Source organism: Lampetra fluviatilis, chromosome 12, assembly GCF_964198595.1.
Source record: "Lampetra fluviatilis chromosome 12, kcLamFluv1.1, whole genome shotgun sequence".
Lineage (NCBI taxonomy): Eukaryota > Metazoa > Chordata > Hyperoartia > Petromyzontiformes > Petromyzontidae > Lampetra > Lampetra fluviatilis.
The window spans coordinates 15,403,583-15,417,505 of record NC_136286.1 but is presented as its reverse complement, the minus strand read 5'-3'; the positions used below and the strand labels follow the sequence as shown (position 1 = coordinate 15,417,505).

Below are 13,923 nucleotides of genomic sequence, written 5' to 3'. Positions count from 1 at the left end.
GTGTGGGGGGGCTGTGTGTGTGTGGGGGGCTGTGTGTGTGTGGAGTTGCGTGTGTGGGGGGCTGTGTGCGTGTGGAGTTGTGTGTGTGGGGGGCTGTGTGCGTGTGGAGTTGCGTGTGTGGGGGGGCTGTGTGTGTGTGGAGTTGCGTGTGTGGGGGGGCTGTGTGTGTGTGGAGTTGCGTGTGTGGGGGGCTGTGTGCGTGTGGAGTTGTGTGTGTGGGGGGCTGTGTGTGTGTGGAGCTATGTGTGTGGGGGGGCTGTGTGCGTGTGGAGTTGCGTGTGTGGGGGGGCTGTGTGTGTGTGGAGTTGCGTGTGTGGGGGGCTGTGTGTGTGTGGAGCTACGCATGTGGTGGGGCTGTGTGCGTGTGGAGTTGCGTGTGTGTGGGGGCTGTGTGTGTGTGGAGTTGCGTGTGTGGGGGGGCTGTGTGTGGAGTTGCGTGTGTGGGGGGCTGTGTGTGTGTGGAGCTACGCGTGTGGGGGGGGCTGTGTGCGTGTGGAGTTGCGTGTGTGGGGGGCTGTGAGTGTGTGGAGCTACGCGTGTGGGGGGGCTGTGTGTGTGTGGAGTTGCGTGTGTGGGGGGCTGTGTGTGTGTGGAGTTGCGTGTGTGGGGGGCTGTGTGTGTGTGGAGTTGCGTGTGTGGGGGGGCTGTGTGTGTGTGGAGTTGCGTGTGTGGGGGGGCTGTGAGTGTGTGGAGTTGCGTGTGTGGAGGGCTGTGAGCGTGTGGAGTTGCGTGTGTGGGGGGGCTGTGTGTGTGTGGAGCTATGTGTGTGGGGGGCTGTGTGCGTGTGGAGTTGCGTGTGTGGGGGGCTGTGAGTGTGTGGAGTTGCGTGTGTGGGGGGGGCGTGTGTGGGGGGGCTGTGTGCGTGTGGAGTTGCGTGTGTGGGGGGCTGTGTGTGTGTGGAATTGCGTGTGTGGGGGGCTGTGTGTGTGTGGAGTTGCGTGTGTGGGGGGGCTGTGTGTGTGTGGAGTTGCGTGTGTGGGGGGGCTGTGAGTGTGTGGAGTTGCGTGTGTGGGGGGCTGTGAGCGTGTGGAGTTGCGTGTGTGTGGAGCTATGTGTGTGGGGGGGCTGTGTGCGTGTGGAGTTGCGTGTGTGGGGGGGCTGTGTGTGTGTGGGGGGCTGTGTGTGTGTGGAGTTGCGTGTGTGGGGGGCTGTGTGCGTGTGGAGTTGTGTGTGTGGGGGGCTGTGTGCGTGTGGAGTTGCGTGTGTGGGGGGGCTGTGTGTGTGTGGAGTTGCGTGTGTGGGGGGCTGTGTGCGTGTGGAGTTGCGTGTGTGGGGGGGCTGTGTGTGTGTGGGGGGCTGTGTGTGTGTGGAGTTGCGTGTGTGGGGGGCTGTGTGCGTGTGGAGTTGTGTGTGTGGGGGGCTGTGTGCGTGTGGAGTTGCGTGTGTGGGGGGGCTGTGTGTGTGTGGAGTTGCGTGTGTGGAGTTGCGTGTGTGTGGAGCTATGTGTGTGGGGGGGCTGTGTGCGTGTGGAGTTGCGTGTGTGGGGGGGCTGTGTGTGTGTGGGGGGCTGTGTGTGTGTGGAGTTGCGTGTGTGGGGGGCTGTGTGCGTGTGGAGTTGCGTGTGTGGGGGGGCTGTGTGTGTGTGGGGGGCTGTGTGTGTGTGGAGTTGCGTGTGTGGGGGGGCTGTGTGCGTGAGGAGTTGTGTGTGTGGGGGGCTGTGTGTGTGTGGAGTTGCGTGTGTGGGGGGGCTGTGTGCGTGAGGAGTTGTGTGTGTGTGTGGAGCTACGCGTGTGTATGGGGCTGTGTGCGTGTGGAGCACCGCGGTTAGCAGCACAGCGGTTGGCATGCTGCACTTCCAACCCGGCGACCGGAATTCGATTCCCATTCACGGCCAACACCTGTGATGATTATCTGAACTGATCCTGGACCTCTCCTAGGTCGACTCAGTCTCATTTGAGTGGCAAGTGCAATGTATAAACATTACCACTTGGGAGACAAAGGCGGCGAGGCGTGGTGCCGGCTACCCACCTCCTCGTGTGCTGTGCCGGCTTTCATAGGACCTACTCAATGGCGGAGGCAGGATTTTTAGGTAGGGGAGGCAACCCCTCCGCGTGTGATCCTATCATCTCATAGAGCCCCTGGCACATAATAATATGCTACACAGTGGCAGTGGGGGTCGTAAAATGCCGATTTATTACTAATAACCCCCATTGATCCGATCGAAATTAGGGATTTCGATCGGATCATTGGGGGGGCACGTGCCACCTCACCCCTCCACTGGCTCCGCCAGTGGTTCTACTTACTAACAGCACTCGCCCCAACAGTCTGTTAAGGCTATATGGGGGATCTTTGTCTCTTTTGCGTGTGGAGCTGTGTAGAGAACAGTCTTGGGCAGACATGTGCTGGTCTCGTAAACGATATGGAAACGTCACGGCACACGTGGCAGGCCGCAGTTTGCATAGCAGGCGTCTAGCAGCCACACTCCATCGGTCATCGCGGTGGTCGTGGCCGAGTCGTCCTATTGCATTATTTCTACGGCCACAAATGTGACCGTCTCATCGATTGCAACCGATTGTGAGATGCACGAACACGTGCAGTCCTGTGCTCGAGCGTTTGCGTCAATCGTTTACAAAGCACGCCGCTCGCTTCTACTTGAAGTGTAACTTTGACCGGGATCGTTGACACGTTCGAGTGTCGGCGGCCGTGGTGCACGACGTGCCGTGTGACACGCCGCACTGTGCTGCAGACACGCTGCAGTGCATCACGGAGATCTTCCAGATCGTGAAGCAGACGAGCGGCGGCACCCTGCCGCAGACCGAGGGCAAGCTGGAAAAGTAAGTCCCGGGGTGCGACGCAGGACAGCGGCGCCTGGCAGAAGGAGGCGATAACGATTACAAAATATATTTAATATAATAATTGGTTTTTTACCCTTTTATTTGGCAACAAAACTGACACTTTTGTTTTAACAAGGAGTCATGTTTGCATTGACCACAATACCAGCGGTCGGAATGCAAACAAAAAACACAACTCTAATAATGTATCTGGTCCAACACCATGTGTTGGACCAGATACATTATCAGAGGCTCTAAGAAAAGCTGTTTCGGGTGTGGGCCAATCAATTTCAAGGACAGTGCATACTCCTTGTAAAAAAAGGTGTCAGTTTTGTTGCCAGATAAAAGGGTAAAAAAACAATTATCATATTTTGCTACTGGCAAAGGAGGTTCCAATGGTGGCATATTTAATATGTTTGTACGTTTGGCATTCGCAACGTTCTCATAGCGCAGGGCCGTAAGGCCTGTGTCGCCGGTGCAGTCGGCCGCCTAAGGTCACAGTGACGAGTAGTTAACCACCTTGCCTGGTATACAGGTCATGGGTTCGATCCCAACCCTGACGATACCTGCATATTTGGAGTTTGCAATTCTCTCAATGGTTGTGTGGATTTTTCTCCGGATCCTCCGGTTTTTCCCTCCACATTTCGAATCAACATCATGTGTTTAGAGTATTCGGCTGTTATAAATTTCCACGAGATAAGTCCCTTTGTTGAGCTATAATTTGTGGTCAGGCTGCTTCTGAAAAATAACTATATAGCTCAGGGGGGCTTATCTGGTAAAATAAAAACGGTTTCGTTTTTCTTTGTAAAGCCTGTCTCCCGGGCGCGCAGGAAGAAGAGCAAGCCACACGAGGAGATCATCGGCGTGTCGCACAAGGAGGAGGAGGAGGGCGGCGACGGCTGGTCAGAGGAGAACTTCTCGAAGCTGTCGCTGGGCTCCCCGTCGGGCCGCTCGGGGCTGGCGCAGAGCAAGCGCTACCTGGCAGGCGTCCAGCAGAACGTGCGCAGCAAGTTCTCCTCGCTCAACCAGAGGGTCAAGCAGTCCAAGCCCAACGTGAACCTCGCCGACCTCGGCAGCAACTTCCGCACGCTGGGCGCGTTCGGGGGGCCCAATCAGCCGAGGGCCGCCGCCGTCGCCGCGGCGCAGCACGCTCAGCCGGGCCGCGGGTGCCCGCAGGCCTCCGGGCAGCGGGCGCTGGACGCCGACAGCGACCCGTCGCTCTCCGACTCGGACAGCATGGCAGAGGTCGGCACCAGCCCCTGGGGTCACACGTCAAATGGCGGGTTTCGTCATCATCAGCATCGTCAGCCATGATCACTCCACTGCTGGATGGAGGCCTCCCCACGCCGTCGCTTCCCCATACGGTCCTACGATGCCACAATCCATCTTCCTGTAGTTCATGAGCTGATCTCATCTCCACTCTCGTCCATCGGCCCTTCTCGTGACGTGTCCTCCCCAAAGCCCACTCACTTCCCTTCCCAATGTCTTTAAGTGGCGTTTGTTCCCCGAGACGCCTGTTCCTCTTTGTGTCCCCCGGTGTCATTCCGAGCACACACCTCCTCATGCTTCTTTACGCACTTGTCAGCTTTGATGTTCTTTGCATTTTGATAGAGAAGCCGTCGAGAAAATCTTTTTCCTAAAACAATTGGGCAAGTTAAGTTTCCTCTCCTACAAAATATTCGTAGAGCGGTGTTCTGGGATGCCGCGACTGCTGACCGCGTGGTTGCCGGGCGCGCCGGTGCGGCTGTCCCCCCAGGACGAGGATGAGTTTGGGATCGCGACGGCCAAGTCCGACGACGAGCGCCACGCGTCGCAGCCCGACGTCCTGGACTACGTCCTGCCGAGCTGCGGCATCGTGGCGTCCGCTCCGCCCGCGGCGCGCCCCTGCGGCGGCAGCGGCCTCGTTCGCCCCTCCAGCATCGTCGTCACCGACTGCAGCGACCCGGCCCGAGAGGCCACGCGGTCCGTCGAGGAGTTCCCCGGGGATTCGGCGGACCCCGAGGAGCGGCAGGAGCCGGCGCGGCGGCCCTCGCGCCTCGACATTGCGTGCGGAGAGCCGGCGGCCACGGCGGGCGGCCCGCGGGCGGGCGCGTCGGACGAACGCGCCAGTCCCGGCGGGCGGCCCACCCCCACCTCCGCCGAGGGCAGCCGCACCGTGTCGCCTTTCGCGCGCATCAAGAGCTCGATGGCGCAGATGGCCAACATGCCGTCCCCGCTGGGCCTACTGCAGGGCATGAGCTTCCCGTCGGGGCGCAGCCCAGAGCCCGATTCCCAGGAGTCCCAGGAGCAGAGCCTCCATGAAATCAAGGCCATGATGCAAAACTGCCAGACGCGCATTATCCAGATCTAACCAAAATACAACAAGTCTCCTGCATCCACACAGACACCTTCGATTATCTCCGTTGGCTACGTACGGTGCGAAAGAAGTTCAACATACTTACATACACAACCCCCCTGCATCCACACAGAAACACTCGAGCATGCGACACGCAGTGACCACCAGGTGACAAGCAGCAACGTGTATCATGGCCGGCAGTAATCCTGTGTTACACTCGCGATATAAATATATACAGGACCATTATGTTATTATTCTTATTACTGAATGTCTTAAAAGTGCACTTTAACATATATAGTGTTGGAATTTAACTTTAAAGAGATGCTCTGTCAACATGATAACTAATTTACAATTCGGTGTTATTTTCGTTTGTAAATTATTTTACCAATAACCTAATAGAGACAATTTCATAGTGACCCCCATACACAATCCAATCATAGATCCCCGATTATAAACGTTGGGAAGACAAGTTTTTATATTTTTCACAACGGCCATTGTTTGAATGGAGAACGCGAGAGGGAGCGCCACGTGCCCGTGATCGCCAGAGGGGCGCACGAGGGGTCCAAGGGTCGCCGTTTACGCAACGCAGAATGACACCGCCGGACAACTCGCGCCGCGTCCAACTCCTGCCTTGAGGGACATAGTGACTGGTTCTTGAGAAGGCCGCCGTTTAGCCTATAAGTAAACATTTTATTGACAGTAACACCCTTAAAATCATTAAACCCCAACTACTGTGTCACGACTATAAAGGAGCAATACAGTGGAAGGGTGCGCCGTGTGAACCCGTGACGGCGCGTCGGTGTCGCCGCGTCGCCATTCTCGTCGCGGTGAGGCCCGAGGGACGGAGCGCCGTGGGCTGGGCGCGCGCGGACGGCCTTGCCTCCTCCGCTCTGGACACATTCCAAACTCAAGACTGTTGTATCCAACTCTTTCATTTTACAGCTGACGTTTTGTTATCTTTTACGATGTTTGATAAATGCGTACGTAAATATGTACCCGTGGGGTTTGTGCTGTTGGTACTGTATCGTAAGTGCTATCGTTTTGAGGTTTAATACATGTCAAGCTTGCTGAACTTGAGCCTCACGCAGTGGTTAATTCCCTGTGCGAGCCTTGCCGCACCACAGGGCTCCCGTCCGCACGCTTCTGCTGCCCCGCACGCACGTGCAGTCATGGGGGTGCAGGCCCATGCACGAACAGCATCGGTGCTTAAACCTTCAGCTGTGCACGGCTGCTCTAGCAGATGGCATTGGAAGAGATGAGAGAAGTGTGGTCTGCTCTTGGCCGCAGGTCGTGTTCTGGACCTGGTCGAGATGGTCCCACTTCCTGAGGTTTTCTCTGCAACAGAGCCAACACCTCCCAACACCTGTACAGAGGTGGTCGCCAGCGTTCAGTGTTGCCGTTAGGTCCCCTCTGTGGTTCCTGTAGGCAATGGAACTTGACAGCTGGCACGGCGACATCCACCCAAAGAAACCTGGAGGATTACTCCAGCCATGCATGGGAAGGGATAGAGGGACTCATCGCCATAGATACGTTAAATCAATGCATGATACTGGACTTGCCGCATTGCCACACAGGTGTGTGGCCTTGCATCCACCGACTGAATGCACGAATGCCAGTTCCACACGCGCGACATGAGTGTCCGCATGTGTGGAACTGGCGATTGAACACTTCCCAGCTCGCAATGTGGTCGCTCCATGTGCAATGCCATCGTCAGTCATTGAAGCGGTGCTCTTCTCCTGTTTACAGCCCTGAGCCAGTGTTGGAAATTCCACATTCCTTTGGTGGGGGAAGGTTTATCCGTAGGGCAACCGCTGCATAATTAAGTGGTACTAATTTTATTGACCCTGGAGGGATGATGGGTCGAGTCACCCACGAACTGGGATTTGAACTCTCAACCTTGTGATTGTGAGCCGCTCGCTCCACCGCTGATCCACTGGGCCGGCAATGCCTCGCTCGGAACCAATTTGCATCGGCAGAGCAGGAAATGATGACCAAACGCTCAATCGCCCGAGCACACACACATGGCCTTGTACACAGCTACTGCTTATTTCCATTGAGTACAGTCACTTCCAATAAGGCGAGTGAGTATATTAGGAGAGAAACACTAACGAATGCATTCTATCGGAGGGCGATAAAGATGTCACGGCTTTATGACAGGCGAATAGCCTAGGCATCTATTGCTCCCGAGTGGAATGTCTCACGGTTGGTATAATGACTTTTACTGAATGTGAGAGCGCCCGAAATACACCTTGCAGTTGAGTGAGGCGGAGCCTTGGCACTGCCAGCAGGGATGACGCCGTTGTGAGAGGCAGCGTCCTCCATGCAGGCGCGCTGGCTGCCCAGGCAGCAGCAGCAGGGCAGCAGCAGGGCAGCAGCAGCAGGGCAGCAGCAGGGCAGCAGCAGGGCAGCAGCAGGGCAGCAGCAGGGCAGCAGGCACGCGGTGGACTTTACGGCGTGTTCCATCCCACAGGCAGCAATCAGAGGCCGATGGAGAAATTTCACAAGGGTGGTCCCAAAATGTGTAATTCTTTAACTTGGATCCTACGTTAACAAATGTCATGTATTTGCTCTGGGCAATACCAATACAATGCCGAATTTTGGGATATCAAGGTGGGGGGGGGGGGGGGCACTGACCAGCTTCGTGTACATCCCAAGGTTGTGCTGTTAAAACATAATTCGGCTCGTGCATTTCCTAAGACGACCATCCATGATGCACGTTTTGAATCTGATCCAAAATGCCTGAAGATGAATTGTCTTCTCTGCTGCTGCACGACCCTTGAATGTGGACACGGGTGAAGCCAAGCCTCGCGGCACGAGGCCAGTGCACAGCAGCAATCTCTGCATGAGCGCACACTCAATCACTTGGTTCACTTGGGCTTTTTTGCCCAGATTTAGTAACATTTGATTATTTCTATTTTATTCTGCTTGTTTACTCAGGGAAGCCTCATTGAGTCTCAATATTTTGTTTCAGGGAGGCTCCCGGTAGGGTTTTGCGTTCGGGGGAAATTATTGCTCCGTTTCCCAATTGAGTAAAATGTGCGATGTGTGATTTAGCAAATTTGGACACAATGGCCTCCTTCCCGAATGACGTCCCCTGCGAAGCACGCCGCGATCTGCTTGGCGATGGGAGGCCTCCTCCTCAACATCACGCACCCGGTTTGATCACAATCCACCTTCGATGATTGCCCGTGGTATTTACACCCGAGTCGCCTTCCAGCCGTGTGCCTCCACCGGAGGGCTTCATCTGTGTAAGTCAACACGTCGTTCTAGTTCACCAATCCAGTCGTGTTTGTTTAACACGTAGCAGGCTTTCGCGACCAATATCATCCATAATAGAGTTTGTTTTGGGTTAGATCGTGTAAACCCGCCACCACCCGACATCAGCCAACCGGTCAGGGTTGTCACGTAAAGAGAACGTGCCACTTCGTCACTCGTACCGCACGCCCGTGGTGTGTTGGAGAGCCAAGCCACAACATTTCGTCGCGTTTGCTTTGCGTCCTGTCCATCATTTTACAATCCCACTCGAACTCTCAGCAAAGCCTCGCCCAGAAAAGCCATCCTCAGCCCCTGCCCCACGCGACACTCGAGTCAGTGCGGCGACTCGCGCTGCTGCACGGCGACGTCTAATTGTAAGTGGCACACTGCCGACGAAAGTCCGAACGGTGGATGCGACATCGAGACGACGGCGCGGGCGTGGCCCCGCAGCGAGGAGCGGCGTCAGTGGGGCTCCCCGGGGCGGGGGGGGGGCCTCACCACGGGGCCCCTTCACAACACCAACAACAACCACCACCACCAACAACACCAACAACAACCACCACAACCAACACCACCACCACCCGGGGCGGGGGGGGGGCCTCACCACGGGGCCCCTTCACAACACCAACAACAACCACCACCACCAACAACAACCACCACCAACACCACCACCCGGGGCGGGGGGGGCTCACCACGGGGCCCCTTCACAACACCAACAACAACCACCACCACCAACAACAACCACCACCAACACCACCACCCGGGGCGGGGGGGGGCTCACCACGGGGCCCCTTCACAACACCAACAACAACCACCACCACCAACAACAACCACCACCAACACCACCACCCGGGGCGGGGGGGGGGGGCTCACCACGGGGCCCCTTCACAACACCAACAACAACCACCACCACCAACAACAACCACCACCAACACCACCACCACCACCCGCTCACCCGGGGGGGGGGGCCCTCGCTCGCTCCTCACCACCGTTAATTTCCCCACACCGTAGTTCTAATTTTATTGACCCCATTGAGATAATGGTCTGAGTCAACCCCCATCCATGATCGGAAATGAGGATGGGCAAAACAAATCGATACATCGGTAACGGTGATTACAATTGTGCTGAAACGTCCAACAACATCGGGATCTCGATGTTCTGACATCGCTGTTGTGTTGATCACGTTGGAAAAAAGGCCAAAAAATAAATGTAAGCTCTTGGATGAAAACCCCTATATCTGATGAAAGCACGTCTGTGAAAGCTACGAGATATCTGTGAAAAAAATACTTCATAGCTCATCGGATTCTTCCAGTATTAATATTCTAAAACGTCGTTCAGTTCGTGGTGCACCATCGATGAATGGCGTCATGCATACTTGACCCCCCCCCATGCGACAATAACGAGGTGACGCCTTCAAACTCAACTCAACGGAAAGTATTACTAGACGATCTAGAAGTATTACATGTCACGCCGTGACGCCGAAGCGCGGGGGCTCCCCAACGCGCGGGGCCTGGGGCAGTCGCCCCGATTCGCCGTGCCCGAGGGACGGCTCCGCTCGCACGCGATGCCACGATGCTTGTTACAGTACAGTATCCACAAGTGGAGTATCCACAAGTCGCCCGTTCGATCTCCCGGCACGGCAGCTGAATCAATGGTCAAGTTGCCTCACGTCTGCCCACCCCCTACGCCTCTGTCCCCCGAGCGGTATAAAGGTACACACCGCGGTTTCTCGCCCGCCAGCTCGCGTGTGGTGGGGTAACGTGTGGGTATTCGCCACCTCTTCAAACAATTCTTGTCAGCGTGCCAGAGGAGACGTCAGTATCCCTCTGGAGTGGCGCCTCTCGTCCGCCAGCAGTGGCGTGAGCGAGCTACTTCGGGGCTGCGCCCGCACCTGCAATCACCGAGCACCGAAAGCCCCACCACCTTCGTGAGCGAAATGCCGCTGGCGCCGGTTACCGGGTGACGCCGCGCTCGTCTAAATGCCGCGTCCACTCGAGGTGCACGTGGCCCGCGCGCCGCAGGTTCCCGTGGCGATCAATCCCGCGCGGGATTTAAAACAACATTTTGACAATTGCGACATTTAACTGCGGCTGGCCTGAATGGATCCCCTCCACGTAGCCCTGTGGTGTGAGCGAGATAGAGAGCCGTGTCAGGCTGCTGGAGGGCGGTCAGGGGGGGGGGGGGGCACGGCCCGACCGGCCACGCGGCGCGTCCGTCACCGCCAGCGGCATCGTCGTGGCCGCACTCATCGGGGGCGCCAGAGCTCGGGCTGGTGGCCACGTGGGGACGCCGGCACCTCCGATGTGCACGGCTGGAGACGCAGGGCGCGAGGCAAGTCCGGCACCCTGCGGCCACCGTGCGCCCTGACGCCTGCCCGCGAGTGGTGACGGCTCGCGCGTGTGCCGACTGTGGGGTTAGTGGGGTTAGTGGGGGGGGGGGGCTATAGGGGCCCTCGGGTGTGAGGATGCCCCCCCCCCCGGCACGCGGCGCTCCGAGACGCGTGGCCCCCGTCCGCTCCCTCCCGGCGCGGCAGGCGACAGATTCCCCGTGGAGTCGCAACATTCCCTCGCAAAATTACATTCTACGCTCCCCTCAAATAGGAGGCCGCGGCAAGACGCTCCCCGACAGCAGCAGCCGCATCAGTAGCAGTAGAACAAGCAGCAGCATCGGTAGCAGCAGCAGCAGCATCAGCAGCAGCATCAGTAGCAGCATCAGCATCATCACCATGAGGAGCAGCTCCATCGCCGTCGGCCACAGGAGCGCGACCGTGAGCGGCGCCGCGGGCCGCTCGCAGTCGTGGGCCTCGGCGCCAGGTCCCGGCCACCGTGGCGCGGGCCAGGCGGTGCTGGCGGTGTCCGAGACGTCGCAGGTGGTGCAGGACGAGAAGGAGGAGCTGCAGGTGCTCAACAGCCGCTTCGCGGGCTACATCGACAAGGTGCGCCTGCTGGGCGAGCGCAACAGCGAGCTCAAGGCCGAGCTGGCCAAGCTGCGGCACAAGTCGGCGGGCCCCAGCAGCCTGTGGGCGGAGTTCGCGGCGCCCTTCGGCGAGGTGAAGGAGCGCATCGCGCGGTGCGCGCACGTCAAGGGCGCGGCCGACATCGCCAAGGGGAACCTGCAGGAGGACCTCGACTACTGGGCGTCGCGACTCGAGCAGGAGCGCGCCCTGCGCGACCAGGCGCTCGGCACGCTCAAGGAGTTCCGCAAGGACGTGGACGACGCCACGCTGCAGAAGGTGGACCTGGAGCGCCAGGCGGAGCAGCTCACGGCCGAGATCGAGTTCCTCAAGAAGCTGCACGACGAGGAGGTGGCCGAGCTGCTGGTGCAGATCCAGGAGGCGAACGTGTCCGTGGAGCTGGAGGCGAACCGCCCCGACCTGGCGGCCGCGCTGCGCGACATCCGAGCGCAGTACGAGTCGGTGGCCACGCAGAACGTGGCGGACGCCGCGGGCTGGTACAAGAACAAGTTCGACGCCCTGCAGCAGCAGGCGGCCAAGCGCGACGAGCAGATGCGCGCCACCAAGGAGGAGATCTCCGAGTTCCGGCGCCAGGCGCAGAGCCTCCAGGGCGAGATCGACGCCTTGCGCAGCCGCGGCGAGGCGCTGGAGGCGCAGCTGCGGGAGATGGGGGCCGAGCACGCGGCCCGCCTCGCCGAGATGCGGGACGCCGCGGCGCTGCTCGAGGCGCAGCTGCGCGGCCTCAAGGCCGACATGGCCCAGCACCTGCGCGCCTACCAGGAGCTGCTCAACATCAAGCTGCAGCTGGACGCCGAGCTGGCCACCTACCGGCACCTGCTGGACGCCGAGGAGAAGCGCCTCAAGGGCGGCGTGGCCTGAGCCCAGGTAGAGCGCACCGCGTCGCGCACGCTGCCGGGGCAAGGGCAGAGAGACGCACAGCGCTGGGGAGACAAAGGCGGCCGGGCGTGGTGCTCGCCACCACACCTCGCGTGGCCGTGCCGGCATCAATAGTCGCCACAACAACAAAGATCCCCCGCGTCAATCTCGAATTGAAGCCTACGTGACTGCAGACATTACTATACTCGTTGGTGCTTTCGGTAAAGTCACGTGTGTACAAGTAATGCTACTTGTGATGTATTTTAATGCTATTTCTGCATCCGTGACTTTACCGAAAGCACCAAAGAGTAGCCCCGTGTCGCCTGTAGCAGCAGGGTGAAGGAGCCGGCACGGTGGGTGGCGCACACCACGCCCGCTCGCCGCCTTTGTCTCTCCAGTGGCGATGTTTACTACACACCGCGCTCCGGTCACTCGTTTGAGGCTGAGTCTACCTAGAGCAGGCCCAGTACCGGTTCACATAATCGTCACTGATGTTGGCCGTGAGCGGGAATGGAACTCGGGTGGCAGCAGCAGCGAGAAGCAGCAGCAGCAGCTGAGGGCTGAGGGATCGGCAGGGCTCACGAGGGGCTAAACTCAGCAGCACCACGCCCGCTCGCCGCCTTTGTCTCCCCAGCGCTGATGTTTAACACACTGCACCACCAGGCATCCACGCGGTGCTCTATTGGGGATGGAAGTGGAGTGCGCGCGTGCGAGGGGAGAACACGGAGCGCGGCCACCGCTTGCATTGCAGATTCACGGTTCGAGGCGGACGGCCGCCCTGGTCAACGCCGCGGGGGGACCGTTCAGATCGCTGGCGCCAGTGGGCCGCAGCGCGTCTTGCTTCGCATGAAAACTCCACCATTCCCCAGTTGGGTTCACGCGTAGCGACATCGCCCCCTACTGGCTGACTCTGAATTATCATGATTTGTTGGACTGCCTGATCCTGGCCACCGCTGAGCCCAGCAGGTTTGCGCAGAGAAGTGTTGGGCGAGAGGCGCTGTGGGGGGGGGGGGGGGGGGACCGGGGGGAGGGCGCCCCCCCCAACACAACACGGGGGGCTCCCCCCCCCCCCCGTGGCAGCTCAGGCCGCGACGGAGCGAGAGCGCAGACGCTGCCCCGCTGCTGAGTGACGCTGCGATGATGTTGTTGTTGTTCCCCGCGCGGCAGATGCCAAGACAGGACGACTCAGCCGAGCCTCCCTCCTTCTCCTCCTCGCCACCACCTCCTCCTCCTCCTCGCCACCACCTCCTCCCATCGCCTGGAGCACCCAGCCTCACCGAGTCTCCGGCTCGCCGCTCCACACGCCTCGACAGATCACCGTGTGACACACACACAGCACCAAACAGCGCCCTGTCACACCCACCAGCGTGCCTTGTGCCACTCTTAGACATACGCTCGTGTTTCACACACATCACTTGACCGTTGCACACTCGTCACTCTGACACCACAAAGTGTTGCACACACCACCACACCCATCACCCATCACCATGCCACTCCCATCAGCTTGTCCCACGCGTTTGTCACACGGAGCGTGACGCCATCGGCATCACAGCATCTCCCCCCCCCCCCCCCCCGGGGCAGCGCGATAACCCCGCTGGCTGCGCGAGGCAGTGGCGCTCCCCGGATTTTGTGTCTCTGGCTGGTCACGTGCTACACGCTGCGCTCAAGTTGTTCGTCAGCTACGCGAGAATAAACTGGAACGAGATCGCAATGTGTCCTCACCGCCGTGTGTC

At 59.0% G+C, this 13,923-nt stretch overlaps 1 protein-coding gene and 1 pseudogene across 2 annotated transcripts in view; both read left to right on the top strand.

Moving 5' to 3' along the window:
- INPP5F (inositol polyphosphate-5-phosphatase F) overlaps nt 1-6,159 on the top strand; it is a 30,469-nt gene extending 24,310 nt beyond the window's left edge. Inside the window, exons 19-21 of the mRNA XM_078861780.1 lie at nt 2,687-2,774; nt 3,602-4,016; nt 4,528-6,159. Coding sequence (XP_078717906.1) covers nt 2,687-2,774; nt 3,602-4,016; nt 4,528-5,121 — 1,097 coding nt within the window. The 3' untranslated portion in view covers nt 5,122-6,159. The remainder of the gene's footprint in view (nt 1-2,686; nt 2,775-3,601; nt 4,017-4,527) is intronic.
- Nucleotides 6,160-11,014: 4,855 nt separating this feature from the next.
- LOC144934983 (vimentin pseudogene) lies at nt 11,015-13,831 on the top strand (annotated as a pseudogene). Its single transcript, XR_013637241.1, has 2 exons — nt 11,015-12,199; nt 13,358-13,831. The product of XR_013637241.1 is annotated as a vimentin pseudogene (transcript).
- The last annotated feature ends 92 nt before the right edge of the window (nt 13,832-13,923 follow it).